Source organism: Mobula hypostoma, chromosome 9, assembly GCF_963921235.1.
Source record: "Mobula hypostoma chromosome 9, sMobHyp1.1, whole genome shotgun sequence".
NCBI classification, from domain to species: Eukaryota; Metazoa; Chordata; class Chondrichthyes; order Myliobatiformes; family Myliobatidae; genus Mobula; species Mobula hypostoma.
The window spans coordinates 37,196,874-37,223,153 of NC_086105.1; the positions used below are offsets into that span (position 1 = coordinate 37,196,874).

The 26,280-nt window shown below is 42.1% G+C and overlaps 1 protein-coding gene across 4 annotated transcripts in view; it reads right to left on the bottom strand.

Annotated features, from left to right (window-relative positions):
* LOC134351649 (protein bicaudal D homolog 1-like) overlaps positions 1-26,280 on the bottom strand; it is a 230,858-nt gene that overhangs the window by 114,728 nt on the left and 89,850 nt on the right. For 3 of the 4 annotated variants that reach the window (XM_063058089.1, XM_063058090.1, XM_063058092.1), the window contains exon 2: positions 24,614-24,826. In XM_063058089.1, coding sequence (XP_062914159.1) covers positions 24,614-24,826 — 213 coding nt within the window. Of the gene's footprint in view, positions 1-4,777; positions 4,884-24,613; positions 24,827-26,280 lie in introns of those variants that run through there. The other variant, XM_063058091.1, reaches the window with a different exon arrangement.

Below are 26,280 nucleotides of genomic sequence, written 5' to 3' on the forward strand. Positions count from 1 at the left end.
CTCACGCTGGGATTTAGCATAATTCGTCAGTGTTACAGAATGTATTGGCAGCCCAGCCTGATGTATCATCAATGCTACAGGGTGATTTGGCAGTATGCAGCTTGCCTGTCATCAGTCCTCAGGAGAAACTGAATGTCTGCCACTCACTCATCATCTACAACACACAATGGTTTTACAGTCCACAAATCCATCCGTCAAGGTTACAGAAGACATTGATGCATCTCACTGATCATCGGAGCTATGGAAGCATCCGTGCCCCACCAACCACTGCACCAATTGTTTTTATATTTTGGATCAATTATTACCAACATGACAATCTGAAACTTACAGCTCATTAATACAAAAGAATGAATTGGCATTCAGCTCCCCACTGAGCACCTTGACAGTGTGTACCACACTGATCTTCAGTACAACAAAATTCATTCACTAAAATTCACTGCTCAGAAATGCTACAGAATGCGGTAGCAGACCGGATTATCACTGCTCAGCCTTGCTACGTAATCTATTAACAATGTGGACTGCAGTGCTCATCCATATTACAGAAGGCATTGATAGTCCACACCATGCTGCACACAATGCTATGGAATTGAAATCACTATATTTTTTTTTAATTTTATTTTTTTATTTGGATAAGGAGTTCACAATTATCACGTACTTTTTTCAGACATATAACCTTTTCCATTTTTTTATATGTATAAAACTACAATTATTTATACATTCTTAAGTACACATTGAGATGATATAAAAGCAAAATAAACATTTAAATAGATAATTATGTACTGTGGTAAATCTAACCTATTAGGCTAAGTAATGAAATTAGTTGTTAAGAAAAATGGTAATACATATATTTTTTTTATGTATACATGAAACACTAACAGTCTACACCTTAACGCTCATCTATACCGTAGAATTATTTTAGACCTTATTTCATTGCTGATCAATGCTACTGATCACACAGACAGCTTGCCCTCCCCTCGCCATTCATCCCTCCGCACTGATTTCCCTTATCCTTGCAAGCGGAACAAGTGCCACACCTGTCCCTACACCCTCTCCCTCACTACCATTCAAGGTCCCAAACAGTCCTTCCAGGTGAGGTGACACTTCACCTGTAAGTCTGTTGGGTATATCTACTGTATCTGGTGCTCCCAGTGTGGCCTCTTGTACATCGGTGAGACCCACCACAGATTGGGAGACCGCTTTGCCGACCACCTATGCTCCGTCCACCTGAAAAAGCGGGATCTTCCGGTGGCCACACATTTCAATTCTACTTCCCATCTCCATTACAACATGTCAATCCATGGCCTACTCTACTGCTGTGATGAGGGCACATTCAGGTTGGAGGAACAACACCCTGTATTCCATTTGGGTAGGCTTAAACCTGATGGCATTGAGCATTGATTTCTCAAACTTCTGGTAATTGCCCCCCCTTCACCATTCCCCATTCCTGTTTCCCTCTCTCACCTTAACTCCTTCCCTGCCCATCACCTCCCTCTGGTGTTCCTCCTCCTTCCCTTTCTTCCAGAGTCTTCTACATTTTTATCAGATTCCCCCTTCTTCAGCCCTTTATCTCTTTCACCAATCAACTTCTCAGCTCTTTACTTCACCCCTCCCTCCTCCCCGTTTCACCTATCACCTACCACCCTGTATTTCTTCCTCCTCTCCTCCCACCTTCTTACTCTGACTTCTCACCTTTTTTCTCATCCTAGTGAAGGGTCTCAGCCCGAAACTTTGACTGTTTACTTTTTTCCAAAGATGCTGCCTGGCCTGCTGAGTTCCTCCAGCATTTTGTGTGTGTTGCTTGGATTTCTGACCTACCGAGTATTTCCAATGTTATCTTTGAGTTTGGTAAGAGACTGAGAACTTTTTACCTTTCACTTGCACTGAAAAGGTTAAATTATAAATCAAGTATTCAGTTCAGCTCAGGGCCAGGTTCTGCACTTAGCCTTTGGTGTTTGATTTCCACATCTCCAAAACCACATCTCTCCCAAATTGACCATGGACACCTTCAAAGCGATTCCGCAACCAGCTGCGACTTCAGCCTTGAACTCCAGGCTGGGTCTTTATGTGCTGCTGTTATGACTCCCGTCTCCCCTTCCCCCACCACCACTCTGCAACCCCGTCTCCCTCAGATCCCACCGTCAGCTCCTGGGCCCTCAGAGGCTCCATCTTCCTCTCACCCCATCCTCCCGTCTCCACTGACACCCCCAGACTCCCCCCTCCCCCCTCTGATCGCAGCTCTCAACCGTGCCAGGTCTTTACCATCCCCTCCGACCTTCAACTGTCTGAGGCAGAACGCTCTGTCCTCAGTAAGGGCCTCACCTCTGTCCCCCTTCGCCCACACCTCAGCGAGTTCCGCGTTCGCCATGACGTGGAACTGTTCTTCCGCTGTCTCCGTCTCCGAGCCTACTTCTTCAGCAAGGACTCTTCCACCCCCACCAATGACCCCTTCTCCCGTCTTCAACCGTCCTCCTCTTCATGGACACCCCGCTCTGGTCTTCTGCCTGCCCTGGATCTCTTTATTGCTAACTGCCGATGGGACATCAACCATCTCGACTTCACCACACGTTGTTCCAATTCCGACCTCACTCCTTCCGAACGCTCTGCTCTCCACTCCCTCCACACTAATCCTAACCTTACTATTAAACCCGCTGAAAAGGGGGGTGCTGTTGTAGTCTGGTGCACTGACCTCTACCTTGCCGAGGCACAGCAACAACTCGCGGATACCCCCTCTTATTTACCCCTTGATTGTGACCCCACTAAGGAGTACCAGGCCATTGTCTTCCACACCATCACCGACTTTATCCGCTCAGGGGATCTCCCATCCACTGCTACCAACCTTATAGTTCCCACACCTCGTACTTCCCGTTTCTACCTCCTACCCAAGATCCACAAACCTGCCTGTCCTGGCCGACCTATTGTCTCAGCTTGCTCCTGCCCCACCGAACTCATTTCTGCATACCTCGACATGGTTTTATCCCCCCTTGTTCAATCCCTTCCTACCTATGTTCGTGACACTTCTCACGCTCTTAAACTTTTCAATGATTTTAAGTTCCCTGGCCCCCACCGCTTTATTTTCACCAAGGACGTCCAGTCCCTATATACTTCCATCCCCCATCAGGAAGGTCTCAAAGCTCTCCGCTTCTTTTTGGATTCCAGACCTAATCAGTTCCCCTCTACCACCACTCTGCTCCGTCTAGTGGAGTTAATTCTTACTCTTAATAATTTCTCCTTTGGCTCCTCCCACTTCCTCCAAACTAAAGGTGTAGTTATGGGCACCCGTATGGGTCCTAGCTATGCCTGCCTTTTTGTTGGCTTTGTGGAACAATCTATGTTCCGTGCCTATTCTGGTATCTGTCCCCCACTTTTCCTTCGCTACATCGACGACTGCATTGGCGCTGCTTCCTGCACGCATGCTGAGCTCGTTGACTTTATTAACTTTGCCTCCAACTTTCACCCTGCCCTCAAGTTTACCTGGTCCATTTCCGATACTTCCCTTCTCTTTCTAGATCTTTCTGTCTCTATCTCTGGAGACAGCTTATCTACTGATGTCTACTATAAGCCTACTGACTCTCACAGCTATCTGGACTATTCCTCTTCTCACCCTGTCTCTTGCAAAAATGCCATTCCCTTCTCGCAATTCCTCCGTCTCTGCCGCATCTGCTCTCAGGATGAGGCTTTTCATTCCAGGACGAGGGAAGTTCCTCCTTTTTTAAAGAAAGGGGCTTCCCTTCCTCCAGCATCAAATCTGCTCTCAAACGCATCTCCCCCATTTCACGCACATCTGCTCTCACTCCATCCTCCCGCCACCCCACTAGGAATAGGGCTCCCCTGGTCCTCACCTACCACCCCACCAGCCTCTGGGTCCAATATATTATTCTCCGTAACTACTGCCACCTCCAACGGGATCCCACCACTAAGCACATCTTTCCCTCCCCCCGCTCTCTGCTTTCCGCAGGAATTGCTCCCTACGCGACTCCCTTGTCCATTCGTCCCCCCCATCCCTCCCCACTGATTTCCCTCCTGGCACTTATCCTTGTAAGTGGAACAAGTGCTACACATGCCCTTACACTTCCTCCCTTACCACCATTCAGGGCCCCAGACAGTCCTTCCAGGTGAGGCGACACTTCACCTGTGAGTCGGCTGGGGTGATATACTGCATCCGGTACTCCCAATGTGGCCTTCTATATATTGGCAAGACCCGACGCAGACTGGGAGACCGCTTTGCTGAACACCTACGCTCTGTCTGCCAGAGAAAGCAGGATCTCCCAGTGACCACACATTTTAATTCCACATCCCATTCCCATTCTAACATGTCTATCCACGGCCTCCTCTACTGTAAAGATGAAGCCACACTCAGGCTGGAGGAGCAACACCTTAGATTCCGTCTGGGCAGGCTCCAACCTGATGGCATGAACATCGACTTCTCTAACTTCCGCTAATGCCCCACCTCCCCCTCGTACCCCATCCGTTATTTATAAACACACATTCTTTCTCTCTCTCTCCTTTTTCTCCCTCTGTCCCTCTGACTATACCCCTTGCCCATCCTCTGGGTTTCCCCCCTCCCCTCCCCCTTTTCCTTCTCCCTGGGCCTCCTGTCCCATGATCCTCTCATATTCCTTTTGCCAATCACCTGTCCAGCTCTTGGCTCCATCCCTTCCCCTCCTGTCTTCTGCTATCATTTTGGATCTTCCCCTCCCCCTCCCACTTTTAAATCTCTTACTAGCTCTTTCTTCAGTTAGTCCTGACAAAGGGTCTCAGCCCAAAATGTCGACTGTACCTCTTCCTAGAGATGCCGCCTGGCCTGCTGCGTTCACCAGCAACTTTGATGTGTGCTGCTCTCTCCCAAATTGATACTTTGCACAGCTGTTTAACAGCAGATTAACAAACTTAATGCAGATTTTGTGCCAATAATGTGGTTGTTGTCGCCACTGATGAGAACTTTGTCCCTTTTAATACCAGTGCCTTATTTGCAGTGAGATACGTCCATTATTTAACCTCTCCTCCTTTCTTCCATTACAGCATGTAACGTCAGCACTGTCCCCTCCATCCCACCATGTCAAATGTTCTGAAAAATATCCCAATCAGAACCTTAATTACTTCCAGCTATACTAATTTACAGAGCTTTCCTGTGTATAACTACCATAATTACCGTGAGTACAGAATGGGCCAATTCAGTGATTAGCATTGGCAAATCTAAGGGGCAGCTCTTGAAAGCCACTTCATTAATTCATCAATTCACTTCAACAAGAATAGCTTTCTGTCTAGTAATTTACTGTATAATGAACCCATTGAGTTTGCATTTCTTTCAGTATGTGTAAAAATGTTCCTAAAGTAACTGGACTATATTTTCCAGATACTATTTAAAATATGAGGTATAAAGCAAAAGATGATTTCAACCAATCTCAAATGTCATCTATAAATTTGTCGATGACACCACTGATGTTGGGTGTGGTTACAACAACAACCTCACACTCAATACCAGCAAGACCAAGAAACTAACTGTGGACTGCAGGAAGAAGAATTCGAAAGAATACACTCCAGTCTTCATTGGGGGGGTGGGGGTGGTCAGTGGTGGAAAGGATAAGCAGCTTCAAGTTCCTGGGTGCCAACATCCCAAACAATCAGTCCTGGGCTCAACACATTGATGCAAGCATGAAATGGGCACTCCAGTGGCTCTACTTCATTAGGGGTCTGAGGAGATTTGCCATATAATCAAAGACTCTAGCAAATTTCTACAGAAGTACATTGGAGAGCATTCTGACTGGTTGCAGGACAGCCTGTCACAGAGTGTCCAGTGTACATGACTGCAAGGGGATGCAGTGGGTTACAGACTCAACCAAGAGCAGGACCCTCCTACCATTGGGGAAATCTTCAGTAGTCGGTCTCTCACGAAGGCAGCATCCATCATGAAGAACCCTTAACATCCAGGACAAGCCTTCTCTTTACTGCCATCATTGAGGAAGTACAGAAGCCTGATGAGCCTCACTCAGCAATTTAGGAATAATTTCTTCCCTCCAGCAGTAGATTTTATGAATGGTCCATGAATCCATGAATACCACCTCGTTATTTCCCCTTTTTGCACTATTCATTTATTTCTGGAGTTTAGAGATTTTTATGTCTTTTCACAGTACTGCTGCTGCAAGACACATTTCACTTCATATAAATCAGTGATAATAAATCTGATTTTGAAGCAATCACCTCCTGTAATTCATTCCAAAACAGCTTGTCTATTTGATGTTCTGTCATCTCTTCAGCTAAGACACTGGCTATTTATCAAGAAGAGGCCCACAGCGCCAACGCAAGAACAGGAGAAACCACGACATAACCCAAATGTGACAGTACAGTTCAGATCAGAGAGCACAATGTGAGGTGGGGTGACAAGGAGTGCAGGGACAGCCCAAGTGCAGAGAGAAAGACTCTCAAGCAGAATGAACAGTTTACTGAATTTTAATAAGAACAAACGCTAGGCCAACAGGGCTGCTAAATAAAATTTGTTATGCTTTGTAATATTAAACTAATTCAAAGGAAGATACGCGAGTCCAGAATACAGGTCCAGCTTCATGTTTACTTTAAGCGAGGTGCGCACGTATCACGTGGTAGCATCATGACGTATGTAATTCACTTGTTTTTACATATAACCTGTAATTATTTATTTAAATGAACAAGATTGGTTAATGAAACTATATATACATATATATATATATATATATATATATATATATATATCTATACACACACAAGATTACTCAAATGTTACTGAAATATTAAATGCACAACACTCCTCCCCGATTAGCTATAAACTTCAACTCAATAGAGAATGCATCTCAAATGTAATACAGCTACTATTTTCAGACATCTACGACATAGTAAATTTTAAATTATCCCATTCAGGCCTAAAGATTTAATCACTGTAGAGGATTTCGTACTGTTGTGGGACAACGTCTTTCCTGACAGAGGGGATCACTGTGCTTGGCAGGTGAGACTTACAGCTGTGAAACAATTTCAGGATCTGGGCCTTCACCCTTGGAGGCTGTAGGAGATGATTCTGAGACTGCGGGAAGTGTTTCTGACAGTGGCAGCTACCTTTCTTCTTCTTCCTTTTTCTTCCTCCGGTTTGTGCTCTTTGATCTTGAGAAGGTGCATTCCGTTCACTGGAGTATTCTCTTATTCATCCTTCTATTGCTCCCTTTATGATCTGATTTCTCCTCTTGGTTTCCTCATCCACAGCATCATCTGATAAATTCTCTGTTTTCATATCTCCATTGACTCCTTCCTTTTTGGCCTTCCATTCATCCAGCTGGGCTTTGGTTTTTGCAGCTACTTTTGCAAGCAGCATTTTGTCTCCCACTTGAAATTAATGCAATACCATTAGATTATGAGGACACTCAGTCCTCGTTTATTGTCATTTAGAAATGCATGCATGCATTAAGAAATGATACAATGTTCCTCCAGAGTGATATCACAAAAAAACCAAAGGCTAACACTGACAAGACCACATAATTATAACATACAGTTACAGCAGTGCAAAGCAATACCATAATTTGATAAAGAACAGACCATGGGAACGGTAAAAGAAGTCTCAAAGTTCCGATTGACTCCCGGTAGTCCCCGATAGCAGGCGGCAGAAGGGAGAAACTCTCTCTGCCATAAACCATCAGGCACCGACAACTGTCAATGCATGGAAGCACCCGACCACAGCCGACCCTGAATCCATCCGAAAACTTCGAGCCTCCGACCAGCCCTTTGACACTGAGCACCGAGCACCATCTCTGCCGAGCACTTCGACCCCGTCCCGGCTGCCGAGCAACAAGCAAAGCCAAGGACTCGGGGCCTTCCCCTCCGGAGATTCTGGATCACACAGTAACAGCGGCAGCGAAAAAGGCATTTCAGAAGTTTCTCCAGATGTTCCTCCGTTCTCTCACATCTGTCTCCATCAAATCAGGATTGTGCACGGCACTCTACTTGACAGATTACAGATATCATTCACTGGCGTGGCCGCGCAAGCTGCGTCACGCTGCCATCTTCTCCTCCTCCACATTACTCTACATTAATGCATCTAGAGTAGATTCTGGTTCTTTATACTCACAAAAGCTGAATGCTTGCAAGTTTAATGAAGCTCCTTGAACTCTCTTGCAGCTTAAACCCAAGCCACATTTCACAAGGTAACTGCCTGATTAATATATCAGAAGCTTTCTCAGATATGCTGCCTACAAAAACTGTTGGTATTTGGATTAGTACTTTAGTCACTTTCACACTTCCTCTGAGCAGCATGGTCCTTCCTTGGTCCAATTTGTTTTTCAACTAGAGGCATAGAAGTTGGCACCAATGCCTGTTTGCCCTTTGTGGGGCAATGGTTCATGGCATACAGATGTAGTATCATCCAGTATCTTTCTTTATTCACTTCCAGTTGACTCTGTTGCAGGGGATATTGCATGCAAGTGGTGAATGGATCTCCAATCAAGTTGGGGTAGTCGTCTCAGTCAATCACATCTGCACAACACTGGTCCTTCTGCTTTTACCACATACAAGCCCAATGTGGCTTAATTGTTGTTGTATTTCACTGTTACAAATGTCATTCCCAAGAGAATTATCTTTTCTCCAGTATAGTACAAGTTCCTAGTTGGATATCTGCAGGCTTCAGTTTAGTATCTTTGAAATGCCATTCAAACTCATTTTGTGGAATAACTGAAATAGCCAAGCTGGTGTCCAATTCCATTTTCATTAATTTGCTGTTCACATCTAGTGTTACTTTCACTGGGCTTTGGTCAAGATTGAACAAAACTGAAGCAAAAGGAAAGGAGTTAAGTACAACCACAAATAAACCTTAATTAGCTGGAATGTGCATGCCTATGAGCATGACTGTCAATCCCTTTCAACTGCCCGCCTATGAAAGCACCCAGACTCCATAGCAGAGTCCCTGGTTGTGACCTGGGATGTAGAATTTATCCAAAATCAATTTGGTAAATGGGCTTTTACTGAAGTTGACATGGTTTATACACTCTTTTGCATGGGCAGCAACATCATCTGCTTTCTACATGTCATGTTAAATTAAGTTTGGATCAGATATTGACTGATCTCCTTGCCATCAATATGTTGTTTATGCAACTTCTGAACAGCTCTCCCTGCCGAATCTATGGGATGTTTCTGTTTCCCACACCAGCTACCTTTGTGCCTTTTCTGATTCACACGGTTCCTTTGTCAGGATATGAACTGGTTCATTGTTCCTGTACAGGCATGTGTAGTCTGCCAGATCACGAGAACTGATCAACAATTCTTTCAGCTATGTAGCCCACTAAATGTACTTGGAATGGAAACAAAAAATAATACTCAAAATACTCAGCAAGTCTGGGAGGCATCTGTGGAGAAAGAAATAGTTAATGTTTCAGAATGTCGGTAAACATGCTGAACTGTACGTTCTTTCTAGGACCAGAATGCTGCCAATCCACAGCTCAGCATAGTAGAGAGAATATTTATTTAACAGTCTCATCTTGACATTCATGGTTATCAGAGCAATGACATCAAAAGGAATATCCACTCCGCTCATCAATTGGCAGATGGATTATACAGTGGCCTGGAGCATCATAAGCCTAACAATGCATGAACGTACTACTACAGCTTCACGGACGTGAGATTATTTTAACAGCAGTTCTGAATAAAAAGACGATGATAAAATTCTAGCCTGTGAAAGCAGTTACGCATACTGCTTGAATCAAAGAAAGAAATAATAATAGACGTGGGGATCCTTAAAAATCCTGGAAACAGATCCAAGATTAGCTCGGATGTATAGGCATTGAAGGATGTCTACTGCTAGAATATAGAAGGGACTGCAAAGGAAGAAAACTAATTTGAAAAGAAAGCAAACAAACTTAAGGACAAGGTGAGGGGTTGCTCATCTTTAGAAAGGTACACAGAAGTAGAGACAGAGCACTATTGATGACCACGAGACACACACAAAGCAGCGAGTCCTCTAGCCCACAATTTCTGTGCTGACCAATAGGAGTCTGCCTTCTCTCATCCTGCTTTTTAATCGAGCAGGCTCACCGGTTCCTCCCATTCTCCTGCCACGTACTTAGACAGAGGGCAATGTAGCCAGCTGGCATTTCTGTAGCATGTGGGAGGGGCCGGAGCACCCAGAGGAAACTAATGGCATGTTGGCCTTCATAACAAGGGGAATTGAGTATAGGACCAAAGAGGTCCTCTGCAGCTGTACAGGGTCCAGGTGAGACCACACCTGGAGTACTGTGTGCAGTTTTGGTCTCCAAATTTGAGGAAGGACATTCTAGCTATTGAGGGAATGCAGTGTAGGTTCACTGGGTTAATTCCTGGGATGGCGGGACTGTCATATGTTGAAAGATTGGAGCGACTGGGCTTGTATACACTGAAATTTAGAAGGATGAGAGGGGATCTGATTGAAACATGTAAGATTATTAAGGGATTGGACACGCTAGAGGCAGGAAATATGTTCCCAATGTTGGGGAGTCCAGAACTAGAGGCCACAGTTTAAGAATAAGGGGTAGACCATTTAGAACGGAGTTGCGGAACTTTTTCACACAGAGGGTTGTGGATCTGTGGAACGCTCTGCCTCAGAAGGCAGTGGAGGCCAATTCTCTGGATTCTTTCAAGAAAGAGTTAGATAGAGCTCTTAAAGATAGCAGAGTCAAGGGATATGGGGAGAAGGCAGGAACAGGGTACTGATTGTGGATGATCAGCCATGATTGCAGTGAATGGCGGTGCTGGCTCGAAGGGCTGAATGGCCTACTCCTGCACCTATTGTCTATAACCCCATGCAGTCACGGGCAGCACTCCTGCTCTCTGCTGTTTCATGTGCTTCTGACTACAAGCTACCCACCACTGCGGTACTACTGTTTCCACTCTCTCACAGATCTTGCCTTTGTTTCCTTCACCCTTCCCCTTTCTCTGCAACTAAAACCATGCCTGCTTTCTAACTTTTCACTATTCTGAAATAATAACACATTCTTTCCCCATCTATGCTGCTTGACCTGCTGAGTATTTCCAGCAGTTTCTCTTTTTCATTCTACCAAACACAGGCCATGCCTGCAATTCTTTCTCAGTGTATTGTAGGAGACTCATCTCTTGTGTTATCAACTGTCAAGTCCATTGCAATGCTGGCTAGCATGTTGTGGTTAATAAGTGCAGTATTAGCTTATATTCATTAACTACTTTACTCTTCCAGATTAAAGAGTTCAGAAAGAAACGGCAAATTAAAAATCAATATGCAACAGGGAGTCTCATATCTCAGAGGCAAAGCTGGATGATGACACTGACTTGCTGCAGGGTGGTGAAACAACCACAAGGTTACTAAACAGCTTCCTCCCACAGGCAGTCAGACTGCTAAATAGCTGCTCTACCTGACTCTGCTTTGGACACTTTTAACTTGCACTGGACACTTATAACTTGATTTTAACTGACATGTGGCTGTTGTGTTTTACTATTTATTGTTATGTTTATCATTTAGTGTTGCGTTTGTTATGTTATGATTGCACTGCCCCTGAGAAACGCTGTCTCATTCTGCCTTGCAGAGCTGATGTATGGTTAGAATGACAATAACATTTTTTGAATCTTTGAATCTTTGAAAGCCAGGGCTGTTTGATCCTGAGAAGTGGACCTAGACTGCGAGAAACCAAATTAGGTCCCCATTGCCAGTAGCATTCAAGATGCACCCAATTTATCTATGGTATTGAAGCTCTGTACATGGAACTAGCACCGCTAATAATATCTTATTCTAAAAGCCCCTTTAAAAAGTCACATTTAGTGTTTATAATGACTGCAGAGATGTACTGCCCTGACTGATCTCTCAGCTTTTTAATCAGACCATTAAATTTCATAGTGAAGTTACAAGCAGCAGTTCAATCCCATCACATCAATGCAAAGGGTTCTAGACATTTATCTGAATCAACAACCCTCCAGCAATACATGAGTACAAGAATTAATGAATTATTGACAGGTTTCAGCAAATTCTTAAAGAAATATGAGAAAACAAGTATGACTATTACCATGAATCTAATGTTCCTTAAAGCTAAGTCAAGTCAATATCCTATATATTGGCATCATGAATAGCTAAACAGTTTCTGTAAATTCAATTTCAGTCTGATTCTGTGGAGAAGATTATTCCTCCTACTGCAATAAATGTCACAATGTACTGCAGCAGCGAAACAACCTCTGCACTGTCTTCATTTCGGCATGGTGACAAACCACCTTTTCACAAAGGAAAACAAGTGGTTTGATTTTGGAAGCAGTGACAACATCTTACATCACTCCAGCTTAAATTACGCAGGTAGATGTTTCCCTATTCCCGGGCATGAGACTCAAAGAAGTTGTCCTGACATCTACTCCCAGAAAATATGGTAAAGTGCTGCATTTGCTTTCCGTGGCTTGGAGGTGGGGAAGGAGGTACGGGGACAGCAGTCATTTGGATTGATCATTATCAGCAGTCTGACCATCTTTATCAATACTTGCATAGTTTCTTGGTCAGTCGTATGCATGAAGACATATTACAACAGCCATGGTATGTGGCGCTGCATCCGCTTTCTGATTCCAATTAGTACGTTCGCAGAGTGCACTGTCAGATCAGTATGCTGTGCTTGTCTTCACATTGTTACCTATAGGGACCAAGACTTGAACCTCTGTCAGTCCTACAGATCACAAATCCCAAACTCTCCAAAGTAGAATCTACTGAGCTACTCAGCTCCGTGTGTTCTTTGCAATGAGCAGGCCAGAATGTAGGTTCAGAAATTACTGGAGTGTAGAAGATGGGAGTTTTGCAAGGAAAACTGCAGAATTCAAAGCTGGAGGTGAGAAAACTAGAGCAGAATTGGGCTATGCTGTGGAGACAAGGAAATCAGGAAACAATGAACAGAATAATTCTAGACAAACCTCTTCTTGTAGCAGGTCACTAAGTCTGATGGGAATATTCTTGAAAAAAAAAGCTTCTATTGCCTTCTAATGAAGCAACAACTTTTGTGTCTGTGCCGCATCAGATAGATTGTGAAAGAGTGGCGAATGCACATGCAGATGTTTTATCTTGTGGTGAACTGATTGGGGCTCCTACATGCAGGAAGCATTCCCCTTTGAGCACAGGATTTTGAGTGTACATGACTTTCATCTCAGTAGGCTCAGTTCATAGCTCCCACACTGTAAGTTGTCCAGTGTGTAATGTTATTAACATAGCTCAGTAACAACTTTAAATCATACCATTCTGTTGTAGTGCTTGCTCCGCCCAATACGTAACATGTTGGTGACAAGGATCAAAACAACAATGGCTGCTCTACCACAAGCACCAATCCACTTTGGGCCACAGCTATGGCAAAACTGATTGCTGGAATCTGGCTGCAATGGAAGACAACCTTCCTGGACTACATCAAACTCCTACCAATTTCAGCACCAGTAGCAAAGCTGGAGGAAGCAAAAAAACTTCAAGTTGTTCACTGAGCAGAAATACTTTGATGCTCCACACCTATAGAACACATCTGAACTGACAGACATATATGAAGCTTTAAACAACTAAGGCAGATCCGTGACAAGAATGTAGATGATTTCATCATCAGGCTGACCTTAGCCCTGCAGACACACAAGTACAAAGATATTCCCCTCAAGCAAATTCGAAGAAGCAATGCTTATCTAAGCATTGATTGTTGGAGCCCAAGATGGGAGGACCTGCCTCCTATCAGAAAAGCACGATTTTAAGGAAGATGGCACTGGCTAACAATTCTAAAACCAAATAATACTTTCCAGGAACTATGATCACTGTAATCCACAGCTTGAAATTTCCTCTGGGAGGTGACCTAGTGTTTTTGAGGTATTCAGAAATATTCAACGGACTGAGTTCTCGAGAATACAGGTAAAGCTGGAGCAGATTTGAGGCCAGACTAAAAACTTTGGGCCGGACTAAAGCGGCAGTGCCCGGGCCTGTGAGCAGATAACGAACCGATGTTTGGCCGATTTAAGCACCAAGCCAGATTAAAAAGATTAAGGTGTCAGAGGACAAACCAGGATTCGGATCTTTACTCTGAGACTTTACTCACCTCAGTGCTAAACTGACTCTGCTGCTGCAGCCTGTAGCCAGCACTAAACCTGGCAATTCACTGTGGGCTTCAGCCATCAGCTTCCTGAACCGGCTGCAGTTCTGAACTGCGGTCTTACATTTGGGGACTCTGTAGTTCACTTTCTGTGGATTGTTTGTTTTTTATTGTTTGCATGATTTGTTCCTTCTTTTTTGCACAATGAATTCCATTGCGTGTCTTTGTTTTGTGGTTGCCTGCAAGAAGCAGCATCTCAAGTTTGTATTTGGTATACATACTTTGATAAAAACTGAACTTAGAACTTTTTTTTGGTCCTGAGACAAAATAGGTTTTTTTTGTGACAAGATATTGTCTGTGAATTACACAGTGAATGGTAAATATATTAGGTTATCTTTTTTCGAGAAAGTAGTAACCCCAGGGTGACATTCTGATATTGATGAACCCCCAACTGTTGCACAAGCAAGAATGCTGGTGAGTGACTTCTCTTTGAAAAAGTGCTCAACAACCTGAAATCTCGACGCCCCCTTCATTTCTCTAATTCCCTTGCAAGTAACAACTGTTGAACCATGCTCTCATCTTTTATAAAGTGTGCACAACCAAGAACCAAAGGCTCATTACCCGGCAAAGTTAACTTATCGAAGTATGCTACACAACATGTCTTCCACATTCTCAGATAGTTCATGTATTGACCTTTGAACAGAGTTGCCACTGAGGAGAATCACTTTAATTATTTGGTCTAGTGACTTATGCAAAACTATACTCAGAACCTCCCTTCCTGCTGGCAGAATAGGTTCTTCTCCAATTTTATGGGGCATTCCAAATTTAGTATTGAGTATTGAAATGTTGTATGAAGCAAGCAGATCATCACTACTTTGTTGTGAAGTGTTGGCAAGCATGTTTTGAAATGTTTGCAGTTTCTGAAGATTTGCACAATGTGACTGAAAATAAGTCAAGATCTTGTATGCTTTGTCATAGTTTATCCCCATCAAATGTTCAAGGAGCCTGGACAATTTAAATGCCTCATTTGAAAAGAACTTTTTCACACAGCAGACGCATTGGCTGTTGTTGGTTGCTTGGTGCTGGTATAAATCCATCTTTCAGATACTACACACTATACTGTCTAAAATTCTTTTTCATTTGGTCTGCTTCTGCCATTTTCTTTATGGATTAATGACATGGTTAATCGCCTATTGTTTGTCCAATATCAAGTTCTGCGATCAATAAAGGGAGAAAGTTATGACATCATCATAGCTCAGGCAAAACCTGACTCTCTGCCCGAAGGTACATTAAATGGAGCAGCGATATCTCAGTTGGCCCATGGGTTAGAGAAATGCAGTCAAGACCATTCAAAAGAGCAGGTTCTGAACTTTAACCCATTGAATACCATTCTTCACAGGAATTGTGTCACTGTGTGATTAGAGTATGGGAATTTTACGAGCTAACACTGTACCACAGTAATAAACAGCAGTAATGCAGAGGCCAGGCCCAGAAATTACACAATTTCTTCAGTCCAGATTTCTTATGATATGCCAAACACCAAAGTATCACGCAAACAACATCCCTCCCCCTCCTGTCTTCTCCTATCATTTTGGATCTCCCCCTCCCCCTTCCACTTTCAAATCTCTTACTAACTCTTCCTTCAGTTAGTCCTGACGAAGGGTCTCGGCCTGAAACGTCGACTGTACCTCTTCCTAGAGATGCTGCCTGTGTTCACCAGCAACTTTTATGTGTGTTACCAAGGTATCACATTGCTTTTCAACAATGACAACATACTTCAAGCAAAGTCTATGCGAATGATAGAATAGCCAGGGATGAGGTGATTATGTGATCATTGTAATCAATTATGAGGCACTGAGGATCAAATAACTCATTAATTTCTTAAATTAAGCCAGTAATCCATCAGCTGCACCACTTGCTACCAAGCAACCCCCTTCATCTTTATCGCCCCCTTTGAAACTCCCACTGCCCTCAGGAGGTAATGTCGTCCACTTTGGAAACCACTGTCCCCAGTTCCAGCTTTTTTTCCCGCATATCCCTTGAACTCTTTAGCCAGCAGAACTATAGCTAACTCTTGTTCTAACTTTTTAAAAATGTAGATCATTTTGCCTCAACTGCATTCTGTGGTAGAGAATTTCACAGTTCAATACTCTTTCTCCTCATCTCAGTTCTCAATGGCATACCCCACACTGTGACTCGTGTTTTCCCTGGACTCCTCTGCCATCATGGGCTAACCTCCCACATCTAACCCTTCCAGTTCAGACAGGATTTGATAAGTTTTAATGAAGACCCCTCTCATTCTTCTAAATGCTGTTGAATATAATCTTGATAGCCCCACTTCTCTTTGTACATTAGTCCTGCCCCTCCAGGAATCAGTGCAGTGAAAATTCACCACGCTCCCTTCATACCAAGAACATTTTTCCTTTGATAAAGGGACAAAATCTGCACCCAATATTTATAGTGGGTTCTCAACAAACTCCTGCACAATTGCAGTAAGACATCCCTGCTCCCTTCCTTAGATCTTCTTACTATGAAGGCCAATATATCATTTAACTTCTTAAGTGCCTGCCATGTCTGCAAGTTTTCTTTCATCGAGTGGTGTACAGATCCTGTTGTACCTCCTTTCCTAATCTCACGCCATTCAGATAATAATTGCCTTCCTGTTTTTGCCACAAAGCAGATTGCCTCACATTTACTCACATTATATGCCCACATCTTCAATCTGTACAAATCACATCAGGGCTTATCTGTAACCCCTTCACCCTTCGCGTTTGTGTCATCTAAAAACCTGGAGATATGACACTTAATCCCTTCATCTGATTAGTTAACAGATATTGTGAATGACTAGGGTCCCAACACTAAACCCTGCATTACCCAACTTGTCACTGGCTGTCAGCCAAAAGACACCTGTTTATTTTTCTTCCTTATTTCCTATCTGTCAATATGTTCTATATGTTTTATATGTTCTATTAATGTCAGTACATTTCCCCCGATCCCATGTCCTTTAATTTTGTGCACTAATCTCCGAGATGGGACCTTGTCAAAAGTTCAGTGACATTACATCCTCTTATCCTTCCCCATCCACTTTGCCATCTTTGTAACCTATCTTAGCTCTGTAAGTCTTACTGGCATCTGTTCTACACTTCAGCGTTCTGGTGCATCTTCGGTTTTGAAATTAGCTGTAGAAAAGTGGAGGACTGGGGTGGAAACAGAGATATCACCTTGGTTTCTCAAAGCCTTCAACCCCTCAGACATGTTCTTCATTCCCAGCTCTACTTACTTAAAAAGAGCTGAAGACAACTGTTGGTACATTTCATAACTCAAGGGCCATTTTCAGAGCACCTTTAATACATAAAACATCCAGGAACTCACCTTCAATGCTCAGTTGTACTTGCAGATTATCTGCTTTGACAAGATATACTGAAGTATTTATTCCCAAGTGATACCCAACAGGGCTCCCGCCGTTCTTTCTTTCATCTTAAATTCCTAGTATAATGTACAACAAAGAGCCTGCGACAAGCTACTCTGTGCCAAGAATATCAATTTAAGCTTGAAGAGAATGACATTCTGTTGTTATTCTGTTAGTAGCTTGGCAAAGCCATGTTACTGTGTTCCTTACCTGCACTAGTACAATCAGAGAGTGATAATGGAGGGCTTTTTTCCCCCAGATTGGAGGTCTGTGACCATTGGTGTGCCACAGTTAGACGATACTAGTTTGCCTGCTATTTTTCTGCTCTAGATATAGTGTTATACACACAGTAACAGGTCCTTTGGTTCAACTCTTCCATGCTGACCAAGGTGCCTTCCTGAGCTAGATCGATTTGTCTGAGTTTGGCTCATATCCCTCTAATGACTTCTTACCCAAGTACCTGTGCAAATGTCTTTTATAAACCTTTACCACTTCTTCTGGCAGTATATTCCATGAATCCACCACCACCTCCGTGGAAAAACTTGGTCCTTGTGTTCCCTTTAAATGTTGGCCTGTTCACTTAAGCCAATGCCCTCTAATGTTAGACTACCCTCTCCTGCAAAAATCCACTTTTTCTATGCCCCTCATGATTTTAAAAGCCTCTATCAGGTCATCCTTCAGCATCTGTCCCTATAGGCAACAGAGTCCAGTCTCTCAAGTCTCTCCTTACCCACCAGTTCTAGTGACATCCTTATGAACCCTTCCTACATCCTCCCTAGCTTAATCATGTTTCCATAGTACGGCTACCACAACTGTACACAATATTCCAGGTGCATCTCACCTTCACGCTACACAGCTGTAGAAAGACATCCCAATTCTTGTACTTGTTGTCTCATCCCATGAGGGCAAACATGTCATATGTCTTATGTCACATGTCATATTTACCTCCTTGACTACCTGTAGGGTACTTTGTACTTTACCCTAGACCTCTCTGTTCGACAACACTCTCCATGGCTGTGTCGTTTATGGTGTCCTTCCCTGCCCTGTTTTAACTTAATCCAAATCCATCACTTCACACTTGTCTGAGTTAAATTTCATCTGCCATTCCTTTGCTTATTTTTTCATCCTTAGACAACCTACTTCATTGTTCACTTTATCACCAATCTGGTGTCATCCACAGATCTACTAGCCAGTCCACTGACATCTTCATTCAAATCATTAAACCACAGGTCACAGGCCTCTAATCTGACAAAAAACCTCTGCTACCAACCTCTGTCTCCTTCCAGTGTCAATTTTGGATTCAGTTGGCTAGCTCACCCTGGGTCCCATTTGATCTAGCCTTCTGGACCAGCATCTGATGCAGGACTTTGTCAAGAACCTTGTTGAAGTCCATATAGGTTATGTCCACCTCTCTGCCCTCATCAATACTCTTGGTCACTTCTTCAAAACGCTTGATTAAGTGTGTGAAATACAATTTACCATACTTAAAGCCACTCCTCATCTTTCCAAATGCAGATATATCCTATCTCTCACAAACTCCTCCAGTAACTTTTCATCACTGATATTTAGCTCACTTACCTGGATTCCCTGACCTGTCCTCGTAGCCTGTATTAAACAAAGACACAACATTAGCACGCTCAAATCTCCCAGTTCTCCATTTGTGGCTAAGTAAGATACAAAAATCTCTGTCAGAGACCCAGCAGTTTTTTTCCAAACTGTCCTTGAGTACACTTGGTTACATGTTGGAGATTTAAACATCTTTATGTGCCTCAAGACCATCAATAACAAATTGAACAAAGGATAATCAAAAGAACAGAATTGAGGAGGGGAGCTAGCTTGTGGGGGAGAGGAAGGGCAGCAACGGTGAGGTGATGCTTGAACAACTCCAAGCAGTTGCAGAGATTCAGAAGGAATAGCGGGCTGAGGGGTGCGGGAGAGGCTAGAAGGCAAGTGAGAGAATTGAAAGCCATGATGAAATTTTAAAAACTAGTGCACTGCTCAGTTGGAAACCAAATCATGTCATCAAGCAGAGGCATGATGATTTTTTTTATTACTTCAGATATTTTAATGCAAAATTGCAGAATTCTTTACAGGGTCACACAAGGCAGTGTTGCAATAAATTGTTTGCCCTACCAATGACATCTATGTAGAAATAGTGATGATTGCAGCACATGTACTGCAAGCTTAAGAGCAATAAATCAGCAGTTATTCAATGTCTGGATTTTGAGGCAGTAGGAAATGAACAGCACCAGCTCTTCATCACACTATGGGCTTTTGTACTGGACTGTGATTACTAGAGAATCAAAACAGCATCACTCTCTGAACAAGGGACCTGGAACCTACGTGATACAATGTCATCTTTACTGGGTGAAAGTGTCCTCATTTAGATAGGCAGTACCTAAATCAGGATATCAGACTGTGCAGAAACATTTCTGACAAAGAAACCGAGGGGGTAAGAAAATTAAGAATGAGAAATAAGAGAAATAGAGAGGCAATGTAATGAACTTGCTTTTTAAATCTCCATAATTTTAAAGCTAATGTTCAGTTTGTCAGTAACTAAGTGCATTGTTAAAAAAATTCAAATACATCTAAATGCACCAGCCCTACTTTTTTGCTGGTTGTTTAGTGACTACTATTAATTAAAGCCTGCACAGTCACTGTAGTTCAATGCCAAATCTCTCAGTGAGATTTCAATTTGTTCATTTTCTGGAGGAGTATAAATTCATACAACTAACCACCCAGGTGGGGATGCTGGAAGTTTAGATTTGCTTTATGTGCTAATAAAGGCACAAGCGAGAACTTCCCTCAAAATCTTGCTCATCGAGGTATAATGACATAATTAGCTCAACACTTCACACTCTCCAGCATGTGGCAGCAATAGTACACTATTTAAGTCACTCAGTACTGGTCTTCAGTCAGATAATTGAAGTGGCAATGTTGTGACCTGCATTTGAACTGTTGACCTGCTGCTAACTGCTGACTGGCATGGATTACATGAATTACACTGCTCTGTGGAAATACAGGGTCATGAAGTCAATATAATTCCATGCTTAATAGAAAGCTTCCATTTTCTAACTTCATCCTTTGGATGGTAATCATACGTTTGTGAATGTTGTGTTTATTGTAGCTGGGGCAAAATAGAATAACACCATACATAGGGCACCTTGTATAAGTCAGATGTAGGGAACTCCTGCTATGCACTAAGCTCTGCTAGGCCAGAAAGCCAGGTCAGGAAGTGCACAATGTTAGCAACAACACCTCCAGGTCAGGTATCGGGTGTCACAATCACAGATTCAGCATCGCAGCAGATATGGCAATTGCGCTCCTGAATGTGCACGTGTCAGCTAATTATTATTTCATTGTGATGGTACTTAACTCCATTCTTTTCGTCATAGCGCTTGCCAAGACTTGAGCAAAGCACAGCAACATTTCACTGCCTGCTTGCACTCAGCCTTGCCTGAGAAATTGGATTGTCGAGTCAACTGACTCTGAAGACTAGCGGTATTCATTTTATATTTAGTTATTCCTTTTAGCCGCAGTGTTGGCTCCATTTTCCATTTGAGAGTTTTAGTTAACAGCCCTGTTCGGCCTAATGTTTATTGTTTTCCTTTCCTTCTAGCTCCGTCCACATTAAAGTCCCTGAACTATCGACTTGCTTCAGTGTCTCTTGCGCCGCACTTGGGCCATATCTGAACATAGTGACATTGAGCAGCATCAATATCATAACAAGCTACCACAGATCACATATTAGAAGCTCTCCACTTGGAGAGCTCTCCACATCAGAATCAAATCTCCCTAGTCAGGCTAAGTGTGTCCGCAATACCACACCAGCTTCCAAGTCAGTTATTGAGGGAAGTCAATGTCATATCTTTCCCAAGTAAGACAAACTCAGTACTACACTAAATTTTCCTATCAGTATTACACCCTTGCAGATCAGGTGCAGGAAGCCCTCGAGATCACATCAAGCTCTTCCAAGTCATAGCAGCATCAGTATCATATTAAATATCCCCAGAACGGAGGACTTCCAAACTCATATCAAGCTCGTGCAGATCAGGAAAAGCTTGGAGCAAATGTTGGACAAGGTTGATGGCAAAATGAGATTTACACTAAGAAGGAAGTGAATACATTGTAATATCTGGGGACAGATAACAAATATTGGAAAGCTGAAGTAGGCTTTGACGGATAAATGTCCTTGTGGATTTTGGCTGCCACGAGGGAAAGCAAAGTTTGGAAGTGACTCTATTTACTGAACAACAGTACAAACATTCCCAAGATAGACTACCAAGAAGCAAAACTATAGCTTTGTTCTCCAAGTTGCTTAATCCAAAAAGAATGTAGGAAAAATATCAAAATGAAATTAGTTTTATGAAATTTAAATTCCACCTTTGAATTTCACTATTTTCATTAGGAAGACACAGTCCATGATCTCGCCTTTGTTTTCCAAGGAATTTTCTGAAGGCTTTCCACTTGTTCCTTTGCTGGTACAACAACTGTAATGGTTAATACCTTTTTCAAAAAGAGAGATTTAAAATTCCTGTAATGTTGTCTAAGTTAACTAGCTAATTGTGTACTTGCAGCCAAAATCAGGCAGCAGCAGGCAAGCAGAAGTTATGTTGCCAGTGTTGTGGAGAATCAGATTCCAAAATAAGCAGCGCTAGATGAATACCCTTTGGCATTCTCAACCAGTGGCAGAGCTCATTTCTTGTGGTCTGAAATACCTTAGCTCCTGTGAATGAGCAAACATTGATTTTTTTCCAAACATGTCTATCATCCTCTGGTGAGGGGGAGAGGAGGGGAGACGTGGTGTCTATTCAGAAAATTTCAAGGTAGTGAAGTAACATTAAAAGATTTTCAAAGCTGATTCTACAAATAAATGGGAAAACAAATTCAGTATCATAAAGATGGCAATACTTGAGCCATTTCATAAGTGGTCCAGTTCTTCAACTTCCATGTGCTTTTAACTGAGTTTCTGCAGGGAGCTGCACCAGTTACAGAGATGATGGTTGCTTTTGTCAGGTATCATGTTGCAAGGCCATCAGTGCAACAAGCATTGGAAGAAAGCTGATGATGAATTAAAAACTGAAGTTCACTAAAGTTAACATAAACAAGAAAACAGTTTGAAAAATAGTGACCTTAAGTGACCAATCAGGCTTCACCCTGACTTTTAAAGAGTGAAGCCTGGTTGGTATAATTGACTGGGAAATGGCAGAGGCTTTAGATGTAATCATCCAAAGCTCTTTCTGATCGGTATTTTGTCCTTTACGCTGTGACTTTTCTTTTCATTTAATTGTTCACATATTGTGGATGCAGCGGCAATGCTGGCAGACTAGCTTCCTTTGAACTGAGCAGGCAGCTGTGAGTTCATCACTTTGTGGGTCTGCATTCACATAAAGGCCAGAATATGTAAACAAGGTAAACTGCAATACTCCAAGTGGAAACTTCGGTCGATCAGCACCTTTTATCATTATTGGAATTCACACTTTAGGGAAAAGTGGCTGAAGACTTGCAGAAATCTGGGCTAATGAGAGAAAACATGGTTGGTAATGTGTAAGTCGTACCTAACAAGTATTTTTGAAGTACCTAAAGCAGCAAACAGGAATGTCTGTGGTAGTAATTTGGATGATCTTTCAGAAATCATTTCATATAAAAGACAATTTTCTTAGATTAAAGCCCATAGAGCCAGAAAGAAATTATTAATCCAATTTGGAGATGAATTTAGAAGACTAAAGTAAATTATTGATCTGATTTAGAGATGAATTTGAAAGACAAAAATAAACAGCAGGCAGTATGCAGTATATTTATACTCCAAATGGAAGGAAGTGACTACCAGTGTTCTGCAAATAGAATCTCAAATATTCACTTTATTTATTAATGATTTGGACAATATAATTGAATGTCCATTTGCATAGACTACTGAAAGGAAGCAGCATAATCAAGGATAACCATAATAATATCTATCCCAAAAACTAGCTGGCTCATATTTTTGCTGCTGTTATAATATGCCCTGGTTTGACCTGACCTAATGTACTGAGAACATTTCTGGGAAATAAACCTTAAGATGACACTGTACAGAATGCTGATGTGGTCTGAGACTGGATTATCAAAAGATTTTACAAACATTAGGCTTTGATTCCCTAAAAGGAAAGGTTGGAGGAATTTGAGTTCATTTGCCAAAGGAATGCTTTGTCAGATACTGTATGCCTCAGAACGCATTCTCAGACGCACTTGGGAATAGTTCAGTGAAAGTTACTGAAAGCAATGACAATTTAGGGGAGAAATAACAGTAAAGATACATAAATACAAACCACTGATTTTCTTATCATACCATTTTCTGTAAAGAATGAAGCTTCAAATAATGATTAATAATAAAAATTTTTGAATCTTTTTGGTAACATGCTTCCCTAATTAATCCCTGCACTCAAGAGTTAATAAGCTTATCACTTAGACTCATTTGTACATTTCCTAGAAAGGATAGACTCCAAAATAAAATGACTCAGAAACTTGAATATATTCGCCAAGGTAACTAGTGCCCACGGACACAGGTAGTGGGTATGTATTTACAGAGGTTTATCTGTATTTAAAAAGACAAATATATAGGTCATATTCTTGATCCAATGATTTATTATGTATAGATATCGCAAACAATTCATCACGACATTGACTATTTTGTTGCTTTAACAGGTATTCCATGTTACAATGGTGGGTGTATCCGTTGTGATATATATTAAATAATATATAATGTTCACATTCTGGTGGAGGTAGGGAAGCTATGTTTGGCTTTAGGTCCTGCACTAGGAAAAGACTTGAGCTGGGAAGCAGCCAGCAGAAACAGATTCAATTATGCTTCCATCCTGTAATCAGATGGTCGCCTAAACCATTAAGTGAAGCTTTTAGCGAAAAGTGACCACTTGCTCAAAATACTGTAGGTCTGCAAACACCTGTGTAACTACAACCCAGCACTCATTAGACAGAAACGAAAGAACACTTTGGAACAGAACTCAATCCCTGAAGGGCCTACATGTCATCTCAGAGGAAAACAAGAGAGCAGCGTACAGTGCACTCTTGGCTCTGTGACTGTTGTTACCTTGGCCTATCCTGATTCCCTGGACTTCACCTACATGTGGTGTCACGCTGTTTGCTCCGGGAGCATCAAAGACAACATCATTACCTCCTTCAGATCCAATGAAACAGCACTGAGCCGTTCATTTTCAGACTGCACGTTTGCCACAATGGTCCTGGCTTGCTTCAAGTCTGTCTGCAGTTCCAGAATCTTACTCAGGTAATACGCTTCCTTCGAAGCAGACTCTTGCAGAAGAGTCTCCTCACGGGTCTCGCCATCCTCTGCGACTTTGCGATGGTTGGAATACGCCTGTCCAAATGCCTGAAAAATAAAGACATTGAAACATTTAATCCTTTTTGATTGTGTACACACCGAGTTATTCAGCATTACTGCAACTGATTAACATGGGTGAAGTTAAACCTTCACAAGAGATGCTGGAAAACCAGAGTAACACATATAAAATGGTGGCAGAGCTCGCCAGATCAGGCACCATCTATGGAGAGGAACAGACGGTTGATTGACACGTGCCTGGGAATTACATGGCGTAAAACGAATCAATGTTACACAAAGTATAAACACCCCAAAGCCTGTAGAAACAAATCCAAAATAGAATGTGAAATAGGTATTTTTACTACCATGAAAACAGTTGGCAGTTATGAAAAGGTCTAACCTTGGTTGCGCAAAAAACAAATTGATATAAATTCTGGCTCTGACTTTTGATTAAAAATAACAGAGGCAGTTAATGTTAATGGCGCAAAGGGTAGACAGCAACTTCCTACAGCCACAAAGATACATCTAAACATGTAGTTTTGAAAGCTGGTGTCGTGGGTTTGTCTAATTCTCAGGAGAAGTGCCATTCATTCATTGCTAAGGACGCAACACTGAAACACCTGGACATCCACAACGTCGTTGCCTTTTCTGACGAAACTTGATCAAAAATGTTGTGGCTTGTCCAAGTAAAGTTTTAATGGCATTGCACATGTGGTTTACTGAAGAGCACAATTGATCAGTCAAAAAGTTTCAAGTTCAAGTCCAACTCCAGAGATGTATGTGCTGAAACCTAGGTAGCTGCTCCATACCATGTAGAGGGAGTGCTATGTTATCAGAAGTGCCATCATTGGGAAGGTCCCACAGTACTAAATTAAAGTGTGGAAGTTATCTGTTGCTCCCTCACAAATATTTATCACTGTATTAATATATTTTCAAACAGATTGATTAGTCATTATTAGTTGCTGCTTTCTGTATGAATGCCTGCTGTGTACAATACAGCTGAGACTACTTCACAAATAATTCACTGGTTCTGAATCACTTGGGATTTTTCAAAAAGAGGCACATATAACTTTCTTTCTAAACAACCTCTAGTTCAGAAAATTGAGAAGTTAAGATTTTTACTACTTTGAGAGATATAAAAATTTTTTAAAGTTTTCTCACTTCTTTTCATGCCGCCCAGCAGTTGCTGATCCATCCTGAATTAGGAATCAGCAGATCCAAACACAATCACTAGCAAACAATTTTTCTAGAAATGATTGTTAAATCCAAGGTGTTCTGAAGGTCAACTGGGATTTACTAACTCTACAAACAGCTCTCATAGATCCCAATCACTATTATAAAATCAATGCAGTATAAATGCCTTAAGCCATATTGCAGATCACTGAAATGCATCTTTGAATATCACTGGTCAAGATGATTAAGTATTAATGATGTACTGCCAGTCATTTGTATGGTTATATTGTTATATGGTTATATTTAGCTCAAGAGCCATGCTGGGCACATCG